Below are 22,303 nucleotides of genomic sequence, written 5' to 3'. Positions count from 1 at the left end.
GAGGTGTGACAGGGAGGCAGCCAGAACCCCTAGCATTGGGGGCTATTAGGTATGCTGGTGGGTGGTGAGAAATAGCCCTGCAACTCCCAATCCTGCTTTTCAGAGGGGACCGCCTTCAGCTACTATAACCTTTTTCTTCAATATGTGCTTCTGTATTTCCAAGCAATAAACTTATGCTGATAGTTTTCCATTCATCAATTGACTTCCTTCTCGCTTCCCCATGTTCCCTTCTTCCATACCCATCGCAGTTATATATATTTTTTGTGGTTGTTGTTAATAGTCAGTGTTTGCAACATTAGGACTATGCAAAGATTGTTCACCGTAAGCCAAAGAAGTGAACTCCTTCCTTGTGAAGATGGAAGCTCCGATCTTGTTAAGGTCCTTAATTTTTTTCTGGAGTAACACACACATTGTTTTTTCATTTGTCTAGATTTTTATGAACTTCTAGCTAAGCTTGTCTAAAAGTCTTGTATTTATATTCCATGTCTGCTGGTAATATTTCTCATATCAAACATTATTGTTCCTTTTATTTTACTTTGCTCAGTCCATTTTAAATTGGACCATTTAAATTGACCTCAGCCTGCTAAATCTGGACTGGTCGATCCTACACCTGCTGTTATCTGAAGGTGTCTCTTTGCTCTTGTGTTAGCAGAAATCTGAAGATGTTACCTAAGATTCCCATCCACCTGTGTGATTCAGTCAGACACTCATCTACACACTGCAGTGGGGGTCTTTGTGGATGTTGCTAAGGTTACTGACTGGCTGATCTTAAAATAGATTATTCTATATGGTCCAATGTAATCACGAGTCTTGAAAGCTGAAAAGGAAGGGAGAAAAATCAGAGACTTGTGGCAGGAGGAGAGGTGAGAGACATTAGAAACCTCAGAAAGACTGGACTGCTGCTGCTGGCTTTGATGTGGGAGGAAGGACCTGTGTGCCAAGACCTGGGGTAGCTCCGGAAGCTGACTGACTCCAGGGAAACCAAGACCTCTCTGCTACAACTATGCAACTGAGTTCTGCCAACAGTGTGCCCAAGCTTGGGAGCAGATTCATCCCTGCAGCCTTCAGAAGGGACTGAGTACTACTGATTTGGCCTTGTGAGACTAAGCACAGACCCAGCTAAACCACACTGTGCTCTGATGACTGGCCTGCAGAAATTGCGAGATAGGGAACTTAATTTGTTTCCAGTCACTACCTGTATTGTGATTTGTTATATCAGGCAGAGAAACTAGCACAGCTGCTGTCACTGGCATCGCTCTCTCCCGCAGTGTAGTCCCTGTTTTGTGCAATTCCTCTGTTCTTCCTGGCTTACACTCTTGGTACAGCTGTTCTCAAATATTTGAGTCTCGGGGGCCGGCGCTGTGGTGTAGTGGGCTAAGCCTCTGCCTACAGTGCTGGCATCCTATGTGGAAACCAGTTTTGAGTTCTGGCTCTTCCTCCGATCCAGCTCTCTGCAATTGCTTGGAAATCAGTAGAAGATGGCCTAAGTTCTTAGGCTCTTGCACACCTGTGGGAGACCCAGAAGAAGTTCCTGGCTTGTGGCTTTGGGTCATTGTGGCCATTTGGGGAGTGAACTAGCAGATGGAAGACCTTTCTGTCTGTCTCTCTCTCTGTAACTCTGCCTTTCAAATAAATAAGTAAAATCTTAAAAAAAAAAAAAACTTGGAATCTCAGGATCCTTTTATATTCTTTAAAGTTGTTGAGGACTGACCCTAGAGAACTTTTGTGTATGTAGTTATATCTATCAGTATTTACCAGGCTAGAAATGAATGTTGAGAGATCTTTAAAATAATCATGAATTCATTTCAAAATAACAATATTAAAATATATTGTAATATTAAAACATGTTAATATCATACTAACATAAATAACATTCTTTATGGAAAAATAACAGTAGTTTTTAAAACAAGAAAGTTACTAAGAAGAGCAGCATTATTTCCCAACTTTGCAATTCTCTTCCATGTCTGGCCTGTTGTGGTCTGTCATTTTAGTGGAATTGAATGAAGGAGATCTGGTCTTACAGAGACACTTGGAAAAGTGAAGACTTCACTGATCTCTGCAGTGATAGCAGGAGACCCCAGAGGCCTCTCAACCACACTTTGAAAACTGCCACTGTAGGGGCCCGCACTGTGGCGTAGTGCCTGTGGTGCCGGCATCTCGTACAGTTCTAGTGCCTGTTCTAGTCCTGGCTGCTCTTCTTCTGATCCAGCTCTCTGCTATGGCCTGGGAAAGAAGCAGAACGTGGCCCAAGTGCTTGGGCCCCTGCATGCATGCAGGAGAGCTGGAAAGAAGCTCCTGGTTCCTGGCTGGGGATCAGCTCAGCTCTGGCTGTTGCGGCCATCTGGGGAGTGAACCAGCGGAAAGAAGACCTTTCTGTCTCTCCCTCTCACTGTCTGTAACTCTATCTCTCAAATAAATACATACAATCTTTTTTTTTAAAAGATTTATTTATTTATTTATTTGAAAGAGCTATGCAGAGAGTGAAGGAGAGGGAGAGGGAGAGAGAGAGGTGTTTCATCTGCTAGTTCACTCCCCAGTTGGCTGCAACGGCCAGAGCTGTGCTGATCCTAACCCAAGAGCCAGGAGCCTCCTCCAGTTCTCCCACGTAGGTGCAGGGGTGCAAGGACTTGGGCCATCTTCCACTGATTTCCCAGGCCATAGCAGAGAGCTGGAACAGAAGTGGAGCAGCCGGGATTCAAACCGGTGTCCATATTGGATGCTGGCACTGCGGGCAGTGGCTTTACCAGCTACACCACGAGGCTGGCCCCTAAATAAAATCTTAAAAAAAAAAAAAAAAGGAAAACTGCTACTCCAGCGTTTTGCCACTCTGAGTGTGGTCCAGGGCTGGCAGCATCAGTATTCCCAGGGACCTGTTGGAAGTGCAGAATCTCCAACCTTATGAGTCATGAATTTGTAAAATCCTCAGGTATTGCTGTGCCCACGGGAATTTGAGAAGGACTTCTTCAAACGAGCTTCTAGAAAAGGACACGTCTGAAAAAAATCTCTTAACCTCATGTTGACTTGGTTCTTTGGCTGGTTAGAGGCTAGATGCCATGTTGAAAATAATTTTGGTTTTCAATTTCTGCTCATCCAGAGAATAAATCAATAGGAGTGCGGGACATTGTTTACCTTGGCAAGACTGGGGAGAGGACCAGGGTTTCTAACCGTCTTGTAAACAGACTTTCAGCAAATCCCCGTTTTCAGTCCCCAGTCTCATTTCTGCTTCTCTTGGAGCGTTATTTCTCTGCCTCCTCAATTTTTCTGGGGGTCTGTGGTGGCTCCTCATTGTTACAGAGTCTGTGCTATAAAAGTGCCCGTTTCATAACTTCTTCCCCTCCGGTTCTCTTTGAATTGTTAGTTTACACTTTTGTTCATTGCTTCCTTGTCCTTTAGTGGTGTTTCAATGGTTTTGTTTGCCCAGAAGTCTCCCAAGTGATATAAATTATCAACATGCTACAAAATGTTCTGCTTTCTGGTGGAACTAAAAGTTTTCTGTTTTTCATTTCTATTTTTTCATATAAACTTTGGAATCAGCTTGCCTGATCTGCACATTCCACATCCACTGGCATTTTTACTGAGATCTTTTGAAATTTCTAGTTTAATTTAGGAAGAATTGACATCTTTAAATTATTGAGTCTCTTGAGAACAGGAGAACAGGGTCTACTATTCCACTTACTCAATTATTCTTTTATATACCTCAGTAGAATTTTAAAGTTTACTTCTTATAGATTTTACCTATGTCTGAATTTTATCTCTTAGGTTTCTATTGTAAATGAGAATTTCTTTCAATATATTTTGTAACTGGTAAGTTGCTTGCTATTGTGTCAATGAGATCTTTTCATCTTGATGTATACAAATATCTTCCATTATAAAAAGATATTAAATAGATCTTGGCTTAGTTTTAAAGTTTGCTCATTTGCATTTACTTGGAAGACAGAGCGAGACAGAGTGACACAGATGTCTTCTATCTGTTGGCTCACTCCCGAAGTGCCCACATTAGCTGGGGCTGGGCCAGGTGGAAGCCAGGAGCCAGTAACTCCATCTGGGTTACCCCAATGGGTATCTGGTACTTGAACACTTGATCCATCATCTGCTGCTTCCTAGGTACATCAGGTAGAAGCTGGATCAGAAGTGGAGGAGACTTGGTCCCAGGAACTCTGTCCAATACGGGATGTAGGCATCCAAGCAGTGGCTTAACCTTCTATGCCACAACACCTGTCCCAGATTTTGGTTTAGTTTCAAAAGTAATATATGGGGGCCGTGCTGTGGCACAATGGGTTAAAACCCAGGCCTAAAGCACCGGCATCCCATATGGGCGCCGGTTCGAGACCTGGCTGCTCCACTTCCTATCCAGCTCTCTGCTATGGCCTGGGAAGGCAGTAGAAGATGGCCAGGTCCTTGGACTCCTGCACCCACATGGGAGACCTGGAAGAAGCTCCTGGTTCCTGGCTTCAGATGGGTGCAGCTTTGGCCATTGTGGCCAACTGGGGAGTGAACCATCGGATGGAAGATCTCTCTCTTTCTCTCACCCTCTCCCTCTCCTTCTCTCTCTGTGTAACTCTTTCAAATAAATAAATAAATCTTAAAAACAAACAAAAGTATTATATGACATTATAAAAATTTGAAAGGATACACAGAGGCCAGCGTTGTGGCCTAGGGGCAAAGCTGCCATTTGTAACGCTGGCATTCCAAATGGGCTCATGTTCGAGTCCATGCTCCTCCATTTCTGATCCAGCTTCTTGTTAATGCACCTGGGAAAGCAGCAGAGGATGGCTCAAGTCCTTGGGCCCCTGCACCCCCATGGGAAACCCAGAAGAAGCTCCTGGTTCTGGATTGGCACAGTTCTAGCTGTTGTGGCCAGTTGGGGAGATGGGGAGACCTGTCTCTCCCTCTCCCTCTCCCTCTCCCTCTCCTTCTCTCTCTCTCTCTGTCTCTCTCTGCCTCTCCCTCTGCCTCTCCCTCTCCCTCTCCCTCTCCCTCTCCCTCTCCCTCTCCCTCTCCTTCTCTCTCTGTGTAACTCTGACTTTCAAATACATAAATAAATCTTTAGAGAGAGGTCTTCCCATCTGCTGATTCACTCCCCAGTTGGCTACAACAGCTGGAACTGCGCTGATCCAAAGCCAGGAACCAGGAGCTTCTCCTGGGTCTCCTATGGGGGTGCAGGGGACCAAGCACTTGGGCCATCGTCGACTGCTTTCCCAGGCCATAGCAGAGAGCTGGATCGGAAGTAGAGCAGCTGGGTCTTGGACCAGCACTCATATGGGATGCCAGCACTGCAAGGTGGTGGCTTTACCTGCTATGCCACAGCGCTGGCCCCTAAATAAATCTTAAAAAGAGATATACAATGAAAAATAAATTTTTCTTTCATCCTTGTTATGAGAGTGTTTTAAGAAAGTTAGCCAAAGCTTTAGTAGAAAAACACTCAGGAAAGCTTCATCGGAGTCCTTCTGCACTATGATGGTGTTCCTGTTCAATCTGCTTATCCAGCAGGAGCCCTTTTTGAGAATTTCCATGGGAAATCATTTGGCACCCACCTTACAGTCCTTTCTGACTTGATGTTTCTTAATCTTTTTTTTAAAAAAGATTTATTTACTTGAAAGATTTAGAGAGAGGAAGAGATAAGGAGAGAGAAATCTTCCATCTGCAAGTTTACTCCCCAAATGGCTGAAGCCAGGAGCCAGGAGCTTCTTCCTGATCTCCCATGTGGGTGCAGGGGCCCAAGCACTTGGGCCATGCTCTACTGGATCTGAAGTGGAGCACCTGGAATTTGAACCTGTGCCCATATGAGATGCCGGTATTGCAGGTGGCGGCTTTACCTGCTATGCCACAGCAGTGGCCCCTTGTTTCTTAATTTTAAAAAAGATCTTTCAAGGACACTCATTTTTTCTTCACTTAGCAATGTGAGAAAGATGGTGTGGATGTGATGAAACTCCCAGGACCCTCAGGTCTTTAGGGATGGACTAAAAGGCAGGTGTCATCACTCACATTGACCTGGATGGAGCTTATGTTGAGAAATCAAGCTTCTATTTTTCTGTTCTGTTTTCCATGATGGTTTTTGAAGATTCCTCCTGAGGAAGGGTATCCGTTTCCCTCTAGAAAAGGCAAAAGACTCTTTTAACACTGTCTGCTGCAAGACAGGTGGCTCCCCTGGAACTGAACTGCATTTTCAGTAGCTGTGGTACGAAGTTGTTTGAAGGGGACCAGATATGTATTCTGTCAGGCTGAGGGGAGCAGCCTGGGGCTGTCTTAAGTCCCACCCCAGAGGACTTTCTTGGTTGGGACTATATGATCCCAGCAGAGTGAGTCAGTGGGCCTCAGGGAGAGGCAGTACACCTCTGTCAGGGGAACCATGGCTACCAGTCCCCACTGGGAGAAGCTCCAGGGATGAAAACGAAAAGGAAACCAAAACTTGCAACAGCTTGTTTTAAAACAACCACCCAGCAGCTCTGCCTCTGTCACCCGCAGTGAGAAAGAGGCTCAGTGACTTTGGCACCAGCCACAGAACAGTCTGCTCTCCTCTCCAGTCCTCTGCCCTTGCTCCGAGGTCATGGTAGGGTCAGAAGCCTTATCCAGCAAGTGACTGGGGGAAGGGCAGCCACCCTTGTGCTACCTACCACACCTCTCCCCAAGAACACTGACCTGCAGCCATTGCTGCCTAGGATAGGCCTGGGCAGAAAAGGAAGGGAGAAGGTTTATGTGGGACTAGACTGTGATTGCCATTGTTATGCTGGGTGCACTGTGACACTCCTGAAAAGAGTTTTTTCTTGTAACTGAATGTGATTGGGAGACTTTTAAATTCTCCAAGCATGGCTGGGATAATTATAAGACCTGTCTACTGTGTCATCCTGGAACAGGGAAAGAACAAATTCACAGAGTGTAAGTGTGACTGGTGGAAAGGAATGAGCTTCTTTTTTCTTGTACTCTATTCCAAGTGGTTCTGGCTCTCCCTTCCCCTCCCTCCCACCATTACATGTACATATGACTTTAGAAAAATTATTTCTTTGTTTTTTTTTGAAAGGCAAAGAGAGAGAGAGAGAGAATGAATCTCCCATCTAATTCACTGGGTCATTCCCGAAATGTGAATAGCAGTCAGGAAGCCAGGAGCCTGAAACTCAAGCTGAGTCTTACACGTGAGTGGCAGGAACTTGAGCCATCACCTGCTGCCTCCCTGTGTGTGCATTAGCAATAGCTGGAATCAGAAGTGGAGCTGGGATTTGAGCCCTGGTACTCCAATATGGGATGCAGGGGTTCCAAGTGGTGTCTTAATCATTGTGTCAAATGTCAACCCTCCATATATTACTCAAACAACAAAAAAACCTGTGCAAGTCAGAGCCTTACTCATTGTTCTGAAATAATAAATCTTAGAGTTGTTTCTTTACTAGAGCACAAAAATGAGTATGTATCTATTTTAAAGTGTGTTATATTCCATTGTATACAAAAAACATTTACTTAGAAAATTCTGTATTGATAAATAATTAGTATTTTTCCCAATTATTGTTTTCCCATACACGTTCAGATTTGTTCTTGCATATGAGAGTGTATGTGTGGAATAAATTTCTAGAAATAGGAATGCTAAACTAATAGGTATGTAAAATTTAAATTTACAAGCATCCAAATTGCTCCACTTGATATTCTTGTGACCATGAAGACACTGTGCTGTCATATTTTAATCTGTGTCAGTATGAGAGGTTAAAAGGAATAGCACCTTCACAGTTCACAAGTTACAAATGAGATTGAGCTGTTTTTTTTCATGCTTCTAAAGCATCTGTATTTCTTTTTCTATAAACTTCCTATTTATGTCTTCCTAGATTTATTTTAAAAAATATCTGCTGGCTCTGTTTTTTTTTTTTTTTTTTTTTCTTGACAGACAGAGTGGACAGTGAGAGAGAGAGAGAGAGAGAGAGAGAGAGACAGAGAGAAAGGTCTTCCTTTTGCCGTTGGTTCACCCTCCAATGGCCGCCGTGGCCGGCGTGCTGCAGCTGGCGCACCGCGCTGATCTGAAGGCAGGAGCCAGGTGCTTCTCCTGGTCTCCCATGTGGGTGCAGGGCCCAAGCACTTGGGCCATCCTCCACTGCACTCCCGGGCCACAGCAGAGAGCTGGCCTGGAAGAGGGGCAACCGGGACAGAATCCGGCACCCCAACCAGGACTAGAACCTGGTGTGCCGGCGCCGCAAGGTGGAGGATTAGCCTATTGAGCCGCAGCGCCGGCAAGGCTCTGTTTTTTGAGTAGGAAGTCAGCAGATGAGCCTATGAGGGAGGGTGGAACTGTTGTCAGCACCAGCACATGAGAATAAGGCCAGAAAGAATTGTCTTGCTTAGATTTTTGACCTGCTTTCTTTCCTTCCTTCCCTTCTTTGGGTTTCTGTCTGTGTCTGGATTTGAAACTGCCTAAGGCAAAGATTAGTCTTTTCTCCTCCTGATAACATGCATCATCAGCAATCTGGGCACATGTTACATAGAACCATGGAGGTAACTGGTTCTCAGCTAGGAAGGGCAAAGGCACCATGCTGGTTATCGTCTGGGGGCCTCCTGCTCTCCAGTTGCTGGTTGGGTGCAGCCAATGGGGAGCCTCCAGGAGAGGGGAGGATGGGAGGAGAATGGAGCCAGTGGATTTATTCCTCCCTCTCTTTGGGATCAGTCCAGGATGCTTTGTCCCGTGACCAAAGATCTTATTTCTTGGCAGACGCCTTCTGAACTCTGCCTTTCCATCTTAAGGTTCCCTTAGCCCTGCAGGTCTCAGGGTGATTGGAAGCCATTTATGACTTTGAGATGCTGCCATACCCTTTGTGAGTTCTCAGTTCCTTGCCCACAGTGCTAGAGTTTGTGTATGATTTTTCTCCACCAAAATTCATATGGAGGCTTGGTCCCTAATGTAACTGTGTTGAGAAGTGGAGGGGACATTAAGAGGCATTTTAGGTGCCAGAGATCTGCCCTCATGAAGAGATGAATGCAGTTACCTTGAGAGTGGATTAGTTATCAGGAGAGCGAGTTGTGCTTCTTTAGCTCTTCTGGCTTTTGGTCTTGCACACGTACTCTTTCCCCATGTGCCTACTTGGTCTTCTGCTTTTCTGCTATGCAGGGAACAACATGAGGCCCTCACCAGAAGCTGAACAGATGCCAGCACCATGCTCTTGGACTTCCAAAACTGTGAGTCAAAATAATCTTTTCTTCATAAATTACCGAGCCTCTAGTATTTTGTTATAGAAACAGAAAACAGACCAAGACACATACCTTTGTAAATAGCCTCTTTAATAAATTCTTCTCAAGTTATCCCAGATTGTGCGTGCCATCTTAGTACTCTGGACTGGGACAGGCACCTTAGGACCAGTGGGCCCTAAACAGGAAGAAAAGTGATTTATGCAGAACCATGGCTGGTGTTAGAGCCCTTTAGCCAAGATCAGGAGGGCTATACAGAGGGCAACAGGGGGCTAGTCAGCCCCACACTGTCTCTCAGAGCAGGGAGCTCAGAGTTGTATTTGGATAACATTGGCATTTAGGACCAGGTGGAAGAAGGTGATGGCATCTGGGCTGTGAGGTGGCATCTGGCATTGATGCTCCTACATCTGCTTTGCCCCTAGTGACCGGTGGAGCTGAGAAGGTTGTATAGGATGGAGCTCTGGGCCAGCAGGATTGGCCCAGGGCTGGAGGGAATCAGTGACAGCCACTGCAGAATGCTCCTTTCCTTTGTGGGACTTGGGCAAAGCTGGCTTTGGTGGGGATCCCAGGAGTTAGGCTGGTGAGGTCTTAAGGAGAAATGTGTGCATTTTTAGGAAATGGGGCATGGATTGGAATGTATTAAGGGAATACTGTTCTTAAGCAAAGAAAATTGAACATAATTTAATTATTTGCACAATAACTATCAGAAGCTACTAAGTTAGAGCTATCTAATGTTGTACCCAATAGCCACACATTGTGTTTTGTTACTTGATTTTATGTTTACATTTTATAATTGTGGGTCTCCTATTTTCTTGTCTGCTTTTGGACTGCTAAACCAAAGAGTTAAGCTTGTTATTACAGGTATAAAATAAGATTAATAAATCCTGAATGAGGGACTAAAGACTAATACCATTAGCAGAATGCATTAACTTGAACACCATTGTGTTGGTTGTAGAAGCTCTTTGTACTTGTATTTTCTGCTTTGGTTTTCATATATTCTGGATAGGTGAGTTGCAACATACACTGGGTCTAAGTTGGGGATTTGTCCTCTCTGCTCTTGGAGGGGATCAACAAAGGTGGGTCATGAGAAAGTAAAATGACTGGCGGAATGGGAAGAGAAAGAGAAAAACTCAAATGCAGCTTCTGGCTTCACTGATTGTGTGTATAGGGTCTAGGATGTGATTGAATGTTACGGCCAAGGGGCAGTGCAGCCACCAGACTTTGAGATGCTGTAGGCATATGACCCTGGGTATCCTGAACTCTTCATTTTGGGTGCCCTTCTTGGTTCCTGGAACATTCATCTCTGTGTTATTCCCCCAACCCCCCAGCATGTTTCAACCTTTGCCTTGACCTTGGTTTCTAAACCAAGTCTTCTTTTTCTGAATCATTTATATATCCTGGTTCTTACATTCCTGGTTCATTGTGACTCCAGCCTCCATGCTAATGTTGCAAACCAAACACTGCTTTTCTCTGATGTCTTGACATTTGCTGAAACTTTGTGGGTTCAAGCATTTCCTGGGCTGGGGTGAAATCACCTGAGCAGGACATCTACCTGAGCAGGTCAGTATGTTCCGTGGGAGGTTTGAGTTGTGAGGCTCTATCCAGAAAAGTTTAAGAAATGTGGGGCTTAAAGCCGGCGCCGTGGCTCAATAGGCTAATCCTCCACCTTGCGGCGCCGGCACACTGGGTTCTAGTCCTGCTCGGGGCGCCGGATTCTGTCCCGGTTGCCCCTCTTCCAGGCCAGCTCTCTGCTGTGGCCAGGGAGTGCAGTGGAGGATGGCCCAGGTGCTTCGGCCCTGCACCCCATGGGAGACCAGGAAAAGCACCTGGATCCTGGCTCCTGCCATCGGATCAGCGCGGTGCGCCGGCTGCAGCGGCGGCCATTGGAGGGTGAACCAACGGCAAAGGAAGACCTTTCTCTCTCTGTCTCTCTCTCTCACTGTCCACTCTGCCTGTCAAAAAAAAAAAAAAAAAAAAAAAAAGAAAAAAAAAAAAAAGAAATGTGGGGCTTAATGGAAAAAAAAAAAATGAGTGATGCCACACTAGCAAGCACACATTTATGGCCTTGAACCTTGAACATGGGCAATGGAACTTTGGTACCATCCTCCTTTATTCTGAGAGAAGCAAACATAGATCTCTGTGAGAAACGCATTATGTCCTGGAGCAGGTGCAGCCATAGGCCAGGAGACTTCAAGTTTCAGGGCCAGGTCAAGTCTAGAGGATGAAAGAGCAGGATATTCCTTGGAGAACTCCTTGTTATGTCTCTATTCTTATCAGTAATGCAAATTGGCTCTCTTAGAATTTTAAGGACCAAGTAGGATGGAGTGCTGGGTAGTAGGAAGCAGAACTACAGGCTCTAAAAGGACTTTTGAATTTGAATTTTATTGTCTATAAAAGGAAATGGTGTCCCTCCATTGTTTACTTGCTGGTTCCTTTTTAGTCATTTACTCTTCTGTGAGCAAATATTGTCCTGTGGACCAATTCAGGGTCTTCCCTGAATTGTGGGAGTCCTACAAGCAGATGTGTTAACTCTTCCAGCCAAGGACTTGGCTCAGAGTCACAACATTGCTTTCAAGGCCCAGGTTAAGAGGGAGCCCCTGTGATCATTTACTGCTAGATAATTTCAAACATAGTGTAGACCCATGCTGTCCAGTTGAACTTTATACAATGATGAGACATTTCTCTGTCTTCTACCAAAAGAGGTTTATCCTGATACACCTTCATCTGGGGACTGTATGTGGGTGTTTGCTAGTGTAGGATCCCCAATTTCACATCAAAGTTCACTTTCCTTGGGTACATCTTCATAGTCAGCCATCCTCTATCCAGCTGGCTGTGAAATTAGTGGCCTGGTCCAGCTCCATGTGAGGACGCTGCTCATTCCTGACCCTGCTCGTCACATCCCACATCCTGAACCGTTTTGCCCAGCTCTACTTGTTCACTTCTTGTCCAGTCTCCAGTGCCCCTCAGTTCCCAACCTGGCTCCCTGAGCAGGGCCCGGGGGAAGTTGTAGTTTACCATGTTTGTCATGGTCCAGAGGTGGTTCGTGTATTGGAAGCATGGTGTCCAGTTTGGCTCTGTTGAGGTGGTGAAGCCTATAAGAGGTGGTGCCTAGTGAGAGGTCATTAGAGGGCATTGTCATCAGAAGGGATTAAGTAGTTTTTGTGGGTTTCCAATTAGTTTTTGTGATAAGTTATTTAAAGAGCAGACCTGGCCCTTCTCCTCCCTCTGGCTTCCTGTATCACCGTGTGATCTCTCTCTCCTGCACATGCTCTCATCATGTGATGACATCCCCATGAGGCCTCTTATGAAAGCCCAGGTAGATGCTGGCTTCATGCTCTGAACCTCCAGAACTGTGAGCTAAATAAACTTTTTTTTTTCATGAATTACTCGGCCTAATATATTTTGTTGTATTGACAGAACACAACTGCTAAAATGTGTGAAAGAGAAGCATTAAACAGGCAAGTCTCTGAGGAGCTGCCATGTGCCCTGAGGTGCATTGGCTGATTTACCAGACTCTTCTGGCCTTGACCTTGGTTTTCATTAAATAGAATTAATAGTTGAGATAACAACAATAATATGAATGGAAACAACCATGCCTGCCCTCTTGCTAGAAGAGTACAAAGAGATAATACATATAAAATTGCTTTTAAATTTAAAATGCTATACACTTTAAATCTATATGTCTTTAAATTTATACACATTTTAAATTTAAGGTGCTATGCAAAGTCAAATGTCATAGCTATCAAATCCTGCTTTCTTCTGGGGCAGTCCAGCAATAAGTGTTACTCATTATATTCATCCCTTCCTGTTTTTATTTTCTCTTCCTTTTTGCTTCCAGGCCAAGTAAAGTGTAGCTGATCAAAACATGCCTATATTCAATGAACTTCCTTCTCATGGCTTTTCTGTTGTCATCTTTTGTCTGAGTCAGATTCAGAAAAAGTCTGTTATCTGGTTGCTTTGAAGAAACCACTTTAAAATTACTTGATAGCATAAAAAAAATCAAGGCTCTGAAAACTCACCAAATTTTATGCATCCTGTTGGCCATTTCCTTAAATGACACATAAGGGAGGTTATGAATCTGTTGATAGGAATGGTTGCAAAAGACGCATCCATTGGCATTGGGTAAGTGGTAAGTCCAGGACCAGGGGTGCTCAAGGTGATTTTAAATGTCACTCAGGGCTCCAACCAAGACATTTTAGGAGGAGAATCTTATAGAAGTTTTTCATACTGATTGTCACCAAAAATGCTCTTTAAAAGCCAGAAAACTTTTGTTCTTTATATTTTATAGCAGAGAGCAAAATTATTTTAGGTGGATAGACACTGAGGGTGTGGAACATAAACAAAGACAATTCTCCATAACCCATTTATCCTGCTGACCTTACAAGTGTTGAGTGACAGTTACAAATGAAAGCCCTCTTAGGCATTTTATTTTTCCTGTTTTAAAAGAGGAAATGCATTTCTGGGAATATTTACACAATAATAACGTTGTGTTCAACTTCAGATGACAGATCCCCAGGTTGATTAAAATATTTAAAAATGTAAATTGGATTTGAAAGTTCTCTTTAAATATTTTTGTTTCATTTTGACATTCAAGAGGACAGAAGTGGAGTAAGAAGGAAGAAAGAATCCTGGTTCTCAGGTTAGGGCCCCAGAGGCCTATCTGTCCATGGTTGGTCTTTGCTTTATGTGCCATAAATTCAAAGAAAGTCTCTTAAAAACAAAACTCATGGGAGACTTATGCATATGGATACTGCATACCCTGGCAGGAGGGGGCACTGTGGAGGTCATCACTCCACAGGAGACTGTGGACAAGAAGGCTGGGCAGAAGGTACAGTCAGTTTCCCAAGGCTGTGTCTACTCTTCCCTGGTCCAGCCATGGCTTCCTCTGGCCAGAAGTCTATGTCTGGGTCACCTGAAATGTGTGCCTCTTTTACTTTATCTTAAACTTCTGCTGCCAGCACTGGCTGTGTTTCCTATTGGAATCTTCCCCTCTGTGCCCATGCCAAGGATTCCAGGTAAATAGCAGCCAGATGTTTCCTGAGGTACATACATACAAGGGGTCTTCAAAAAGTTTGTGGAAAATGCAAAGTATCAAATAACTATGCACAGATTTCAGAAATAAACAAGTTTTAGTTCCGTTGTCCACAAACTTGAATATATACCTATAGATCTATAGATAGATAGCTAGATATAAATACACAGACAGATACAGAGGAGTGAGCCTCATTGTGCTTAGGGGTGTACAGTTGAGCTGGTGCTAGGCTTGAGTGCAGCTGAGCGATACTCTCTTCTAAGCTTGTGACTAAGACCCTTGGTAAGGCATTTACATTTGTTCATAACATCAGGCTTTCCCTCTTGGCCAGCCAAGATGCCAGCAAGGTATGGAAGTCTCCTGATTAGTCAAGCTATCCAGTCATTCCAGAATGAAATTTGTGAAAATTACTGGTATTTGCTCCTCATTTTCTCGTCTTTTTCTCTGATATCCTCAAGAAGTAAAGAGGAGGGATGGGGTTCTGTTCTGCGGTTGCAGAATTCTAGTGGCTGAGGTGGCTGAAACCATTATTCACATTCTCACTAATCCTTGTGGCCGGAACCCCACTTAATCCTATTAATAGCCATGTTAACAAAAGGGACCTCAGCTGTGCATCTTTGTGCCATCTTGGGAGCAGGTTTTGGTTTGGGAATGAGAGTAGCTCACTACCAAGCTGGCTTCCATCTTTCAAAAAGTCTAACTTCTGGATACCTGTGTGGTTCTCCCTGGTTCCCAGATCTGGAAGTTCAGCTCAGTCTAGCCATGTGGGTCATAATGATTAATTTATTGAGTTCACTATTATGTGTGTCTGTATATATACATATATATCTGTATATGTATTCACATGTGTATGTTAGTTTTCTGTTAGTATAATGAACTATATAAGGCACGCTAACTAGTCTTATTTTCGTTCATGGTTCTGGAAGTACAAGATCTAGGCTCAAATCTGGTGATGGCTTTCTTACTGGTAGAGTTTGAGACAGTGTAGAGCATTACATGGCAAGAGATAAAGGAGTGTGTGTGTTTGTCTATGTGTCTGCCTTCTCTCCTCTTCCTTATAAAGCTATCAGGATTCAATCATGGGGGCCCTACCCTAATGGCCTAATCTAATACTTATGTAGTTACTTCCCAAAGGCCCCATCTCTCTCTCTTTTTTTTTTTTTAAGTAAGCTGTTATTTAATGAATACAAATTTCATAGGTATAGCTTTAGGAATATAGCAGTTCTTCCCCCCATACCCGCCCTCCCACCTCCACTCCCATCTCACCTCCTATTCCCTCTCCCATCCCATTCTTCATTAAGTTTCAATTTTAATTAACTTTATATACAGAAGACCAATGCTATACTAAGTAAAGATTTCCACAATTTGGACCCATACAGACACACAAAGTATAAAGTACTGCTTGAAAACAAGTTTTACAGTTAATTCTCATAGTATAACTCATTAAGGACAGAAGTCCTACATGGGGAGCAATTGCACAGTGACTCCTGTCGTTGATTTAACAATTGACACTCTTATTTATGACATCAGTGACCCAAGGCTGTTTTCACGAGCTGCCAAGGCTATGGAAGCCTGTGAGTCCACAAACTCTGTCTGTATTTACACAGGCCCATAAGCAAAGTGGAATTTCTCTCCTTTAAGAGCAAAGTACATCCTTCTTTGATGGCCCCTTCTTTCCACTGGGGTCTCACTCACAGAGATCCTTCATGTAGATCTTTTTTGCCACAGTGTCTTGTTAAAGGTCCTGCCTCTAAACAACATAGTTGGATTCAGTTTACACCCTCTTAATACCACTAATAAAAGATCTTGGGGATTAAACTCCTGCATGGCTTCAAGGGGACAAAATATTCAGAATATAGCAATCTGTGTGTGTATGTGTGTGTGTGAGAGAGAGTGGGTGTATGTGTATGTACATGCATACATATATGTGTTTATACAAGGGGTCCTCAAAAAATTTATGAAAAATGCATATTATGAAAAAAGTGTGAGGGCCGGTGCCATGGCGCAATAGGTTAATCCTCCGCCTGTGGCGCCAACATCCCATATGGGTGCCGGTTCTAGTCCCGGTTGCTCCTCTTCCAGCCTAGCTTTCTGCTGTGGCCTGGGAAAGCAGTCAACGATGGCCCAAGTGCTTGGGCCCCTGCACCCACGTGGGAGACCCAGAAGAAGCTCTTGGCTTCTGGCTGCGGATCGGTGTAGTTCCAGCCATTGCGGCCATTTGGGGAGTGAACCAATGGAAGGACGACCTTTCTCTCTGTCTCTCTCTCTCTCATTGTCTGTAACTCTACCTGTTAAATAAATAAATAAAATCTTTAAAAAAAAGTGTGAGAGGAGGGACAGACATTTGGTGTAGTGGTTAAGATGCCATGTGGGATGCTTGCATCCAGCATCAGAGGGCCTGTGCTTGAGTCCTGCCCTGCTCCTAATTCCAGGTCCTGTGACTGTGCAGTCTGGGAGGTAATAGGTGATGGCTCAGATAGCTGAGTCTCTGCCAGCCATTTGGGAGGCCTGGACTGAACTCCTGGCTCTTGACTTTGTGGCTGTTGCAAGCACTTGGGGAATGAACTAGCACATGGGAGATCTGTGTCTTTCTTTCTGCTTAAAAGGAAATAAAAATCAAAAAACAAAAAAACCAAACTATGAGTGCATTTCAAACTATTTTGTAGCAAAATAATTTATATTTTAATTCCATTTTTAACAAACCTTTTGATGTTCCCTTGTATATACATGCAACATTGTAACATTAATTTAAAAATACCTTATGTATCATATCTATATATTTTGGTATGGTGAGTTTGTATGGGAGATACTGTGTATTGCTATTTACCTGGAAGTCAGGGACATGCAATTTTAACTTTCATGTTTGTTAATACAAACATGTATTTATTGAATGCCCAAAGTAAGTAACACTGTGTTAAGATCGAAGTTGGGATATGGGGCCCAGGAAGGTGAAAAAAGGTCTGCGGCCTGATTTAAGGAGCTGTTCTTTGAGGGTGATAGACATGCAACTTATTGCACTTTACATCTAACCGAAATTGTCAACACAGAGGTATAAACCAAGCAATGTTGAGAAAAGTATCCATTCTGTCTATGAGGATCAGGGGACAGACCCCTGAGGATCTAAGATTTGAGGTACCCTTGAAGGATGGTTAGAATTTCACTACAACGTTTGTAAAAATGATTAGTTCTTGCTGCAGCACTCCTGACATGCTTGTTTCCCCTGACATGGTAGCCTCACACACTTTGTCTCATTAATTGGAACAATAACTTTGTGAGGTTAAGTAAGGGGCTATTCCTGTAGTTATTATTCAGGTAAAGAAGAGACTTAGAGAACTTTAATGACTTCCCTAAGGTGACCCAGTGATTAAGCTGGGGAGAGGAGGCATGCAGATGTGCAGAATCTTCTACTTTTCTCCACATACTGTGAGATCCCTGCATCCCTTCCCCCGCCCTGGCTGACCAGAGCTGTATTTCAGAAGTTTGCACATTGTTGCTCTTGATGGCTTACTAACTAGCCTCAGTGACCATTAGTGCTTCTCAAATTGTTGACAGTGACTCCCCCACCCTCATGCAAATCCCTGTGCCACATCCACTCCCCTCACCACAGGCGCTCGGCATCATCAGCATCACCTGGGCCTTTGTTAGAAATAGAGATGCTCAGAGCCTGTTCCAGACCTGCTGAGCCAGAAAGGCTGGAGAAGGGATCAGCCATCAGTGTGTTAAGAAGCCCTTCAGGGGGCTCTCATGCATGTGAGAACCACCGGCATAGATGAAGCAAATAACACAGCTTTGAAGATTCTCTTAAGTTAGATTAGTTGATGGGAAAACATGAGAACCAACTCTGCAGAAACCCAAGTAATTTACACAGCACCAGCAGGTACAGTGCTTTCCTCTTCCTGGTTTGTGGATTTTGTTGAGCTGGAGGATGAGTGTCACCCTAGAAATAGGAACATTCAAAAAATATGCAAAAATCAAGTGATTGGGGCTGGTGTTGGGGCGCAGTGGGTTAAGCTGCCACATGTGATGCTGGCATCCCATATCAGTGTGTTCTTTCGAGTCCTGACTGCTCCACTTCCAACCCAGCTCCCTGCTAATGCACCTAGAAAAGCAGCGGAAGATGACTCAAGTGCTTGAACCTCTGCCACACATGTGGGAGACATAGATGGAATTCCTGACTCCTGGGTACGGTCTGGCCTTTTCCACCATTTGAGGAGTGAACCAATAGATGAAAAGTCTGTCTCCATCCCCCTCCCCACCTTTGTAACTCGACTTTTCAGATAAATAAAATAAATGTTAAAAAATAAAGTCAAATTCTCCCAGAGCTGAAAAACAAAGTCACACATTGCTTCTGAACACAAGGGGTCATCTTTGTAACTGCCCCCCCCCGAACCTTTGTAACTCGACTTTTCAGATAAATAAAATAAATGTTTAAAAAAAACAACAAAACAAAACTCAAGTTCTCCCAGAGCTGAAATACAAAGTCACACGTTGCTTCCAAACATGAGGGGTCAGATTTCTAACAAGGGTTACCCACAGATGAAGGCCCAACTCAGACCTTTCTGCTTGATCCTGAGAACATGCTGTTTCCAAAGAAATTCAGCTGAAAAATGGGAGTGGTCCTAGTATCATGGCATTCATTCTTTTAAATAGTTTGTGAGACATGAGGGTATTCTGTTACCATGGCAACTTGGAGAGGCCCCGGCTGGCGATACCAGGAACTGACAAAGCTTGGCATCCTGATTCTTGATGAGAAAAATGGGACTGTTGAGGCCTGGGGTTTGCATAGAAATAAATAATCTTTTTTTTTTTTCTTTATAGTTCTGCCATACTGCCTGATTTAAAAAAAAAAAATCATTAGACAGCACACACAGTGACTGATGAACATTTATTCATGCATTTCCCCTACCTGGAAGGCACTCCCCTTCCTTGTCAGGATTCTATTCGTTTGTTGCTGCATAGCTCCAAACCCACTTCCTGAGGGACAGATTTCTCACTGACTGGCCCTCGGCAAACCATTGAAGGCTCCCACCATTCATTCAGTTCCACTTTGCACCCCATAAAAGACACATAAACTATTTCCTTTGTTGGGGGAAAGACAACACATTTTGCTTCCTTGTGATTTCAGAGTCTAAATAGCAATGCTGCCCATAATCTTTCCTCCCTTTTCTTATAAAACAAAAATAGCTAACAGCTACCCTGTGCTCATTGTGTACTATACCAGTGCTAATTATAGTGTAATTGAAGATCTGTAGCACCAGGATCACCTGGTGTCTTAGTAACACACCAGGTGTGTTACTGTAACAAAATACCTAAGGCTCTTTGGAGGTGGAAAAGTCCATGACTGGGTGTCTGCATCTGGTGTGGTCCTCATGCTGTTGTGATATGGCAGATGGTATCACGTGGCAGGAACCTAAAGGAGCATGTGTGGCAGTGGCAGATGACCAGTGACAAGGATGGAAGAGGCCCCACATGCATCATGCATAGTGGCTTTGATCATAACAGCCTGCTCTCATGGTAGCTAATCCAGTTTTTCATTTGAAAGATTTATTTATTTATTTGAAAATCAGAGTGACAGAGTGGAAGAGATACACACACACACACACACACAGAGGGAGGGAGGGAGGGAGGGAGAGAGAGAGAGAGAGAGAGAGAGATCTTCCATCTGCTGGTTCACTCCCCAGATGGCTGCAACAGTTAGGGACAAAGCCAGGAGCCAGGAACTCCATCAGGTCTTCCACATGGGTGGCAGGGGCCCAAGTACTTGAGCCATCTTCTGCTACTTTGCCAGGCATATTAGCAGGGAGCTGGATCAGAAGCAGAGCAGCTGAGACTTGAACTCTGATGTAGCATGCTGGTGTTGCAAGCAGTGGCTTAACCTCTTGTAGTACAGTGGCCCCAATAAACCAGTTTTTAAAAAAACCTATCCAGGGATGAAGTTGTGGCACTGAGAGTTAAGCTGCTACTTTAATGCTGATATCCCATATGACAGTACCAGTTCGAGTCCCAGCTTTCTGCTAATGTGCCTAGGAAGCAGCAGATGATGACCCAAGTGCTTGGGCCCTTGCACCTATGCGGGAGACCTGGATGGAGTTCTGGACTCCTGGAATCAGTTCAGCCCAGCTCTGGCTATTGCTGGCATTTGTGGAGTGAACCAGTGGATGGAAGATCAATTCATATTCTCTCTCTCCCTCCCTCCCTCCCTCCCCCTTCCCTGCCCACCCCAGCTTTCAAAGAAAGAATGAAAGGAAGAAAGAAAGAAAAAAAGAATTTTTTAAAAAAACACCAGCTCAGTCCCAAGACTCAGGCATTAATCCCTTCCCAGTGTAGTGCCCCCATGATCTAATGAACTCCCACCAGGCCCTGCTTCTTAGAGGTCCCACTGTCTTTCAACACCTTACACTAGGGACCAAGCTTCTAGCGTTTGAACATTTGGGGAGAAACCCAAATAATATCTGGAAACTTGCTAAAAGTGGAAATTTTGTAGTTTTACTGCTGGTCTACTCAGTCAGAAATTCTGGGGGTTGGCCCTCGGGAATCTTACACCCTTCTGGTGATTCTGGTACACACCAAGTTTGACACTCACTGTATTGGACACATCTACGTGTGTCATGTTGTTTCCTTATTGAATTTTCACAGCAACTCTTAGCCTAGGAGCTATTTTGTCCCTGGTACAGATGGGAGGACTGAGGCACAAGCGAGTTGGAATAAGTTGCTCAAGGTCCCTGTGGTACATTGTGTCCAAAGATGCTGGCAACAATCCCTCCTGCTTTTTCACTGTGACGTTCTCATTTCCATCAAGAGGTGGAGTCTATTTCCCTTTGCCATGAGTGGGACTGGTCCATGACTGACCTTGACTGTCAGAATACAAGGAAAGTGAGATGGTAGTACTTCTGATGGGGTCTTTCAGGTTCTGTTTTCATTCTCCGAGTACCTGACCCTGCATGTGGAGAAGTCCAGGCAGCCCTGTTAGAGACAGCCCATGTGGTGAAAGGGACCCTGGAGAATGAAAAGCTGGGCCATGGAGACTGATCCAAGGTGTGCCAGCTGACCGTCAGCACTGAGGTCTAGTTGTGTGATGCAGCATCACTGCCGCCTCCCGGGGTCTGCATTAGCAGGAGTCAGGAGCCGCAGGTGGGTATCGAATCCAGGCACTCCATGTGGGGCATCCTAGCCAGTGGCTTAAATGCTAGGCCACGTCCCTTCCCAGAGTGTCTATCTTTCCATCCCTACCATTGCTCTTTACTTACTTTGATACCACAATGAAACAAACAACGAAAACCCAAAACAAGAACAACAACAAATACACTTGCTGTTTTATTAGTTTATGAGCTTTAAGCCCTAATCCAGTTATGATGTAAGGAATCTGGTAAGTTGTGGTAGCACGTACCATATATAGTAACCACTCTTTTTCTCTAAGAGAGGTAATAATGACAACAGTGAACCCTCATATGCTCCTTACCATATGCCAGGCAATAAGCACTTTGAATACATATTAGCTTGCTATTTTTTTTCTGACTTTTGAAATATGTACTTAGATAATTGATTTTTAGTCTTTTTTCCCCTCTAAGTACAAGCACTTAAAGCTCTTTATTTGTCTCTGAGTAGTACTTTAGCTGCATTCTACACATTTTGGTGTCATATTTAATTATCATTAGGCTCAGAGTAATTTATGATTTCTATTATGATTTCTCCTTTGATCCAGGAGTTTTTTTTTTTAGAAATAGATCGCATAATTTGGAATTTTTCTACTTATCTTTTTATTAACTATTCTTTCCTAAAATAATTCCACTGTGGTTAGTGGGTATATTCTGTATGACTCAAACATTTAAAATTGACTAGAATTTATTTTATGGATTAGTGTGTTTTTAATTTTGGCAAATGTTCTGTTTGTACTTGAAAAAAACATATATCCTATAGTTAATGGCTAACTTCCATAAACTTATGATGTTGTTGTAGATAGCTATTCCCTTAAAGTAAAGGCCCTCTCCAAAACACAGAAAGATTGTGTACCCCTAGAGGGTCTGGAGGCCCAAGTTTGGGGTTAGGGGAGCATTAAGGACTTTTGAGGGCTTTTGTTTTGTATTTACAACTTGTATCAGTTGTGTTTTGACCCCA

At 43.9% G+C, this 22,303-nt stretch overlaps 1 protein-coding gene across 5 annotated transcripts in view; it reads left to right on the top strand.

Moving 5' to 3' along the window:
* POLE4 (DNA polymerase epsilon 4, accessory subunit) overlaps window positions 1-22,303 on the top strand; it is a 158,057-nt gene that overhangs the window by 41,845 nt on the left and 93,909 nt on the right. For 4 of the 5 annotated variants that reach the window (XM_089326222.1, XM_070068860.2, XM_089326223.1 and 1 more), the window contains exon 4: window positions 9,080-9,147. In XM_089326222.1, coding sequence (XP_089182348.1) covers window positions 9,080-9,147 — 68 coding nt within the window. Of the gene's footprint in view, window positions 1-9,079; window positions 9,148-18,271; window positions 18,338-22,303 lie in introns of those variants that run through there. The other variant, XM_089326220.1, reaches the window with a different exon arrangement.

Source organism: Oryctolagus cuniculus, chromosome 2, assembly GCF_051225735.1.
Source record: "Oryctolagus cuniculus isolate XC-2025 breed Fujian yellow rabbit chromosome 2, ASM5122573v1, whole genome shotgun sequence".
NCBI classification, from domain to species: Eukaryota; Metazoa; Chordata; class Mammalia; order Lagomorpha; family Leporidae; genus Oryctolagus; species Oryctolagus cuniculus.
The sequence above is the reverse complement of the archived record's forward strand: the minus strand, read 5'-3'. Positions and strand labels throughout refer to the sequence as shown.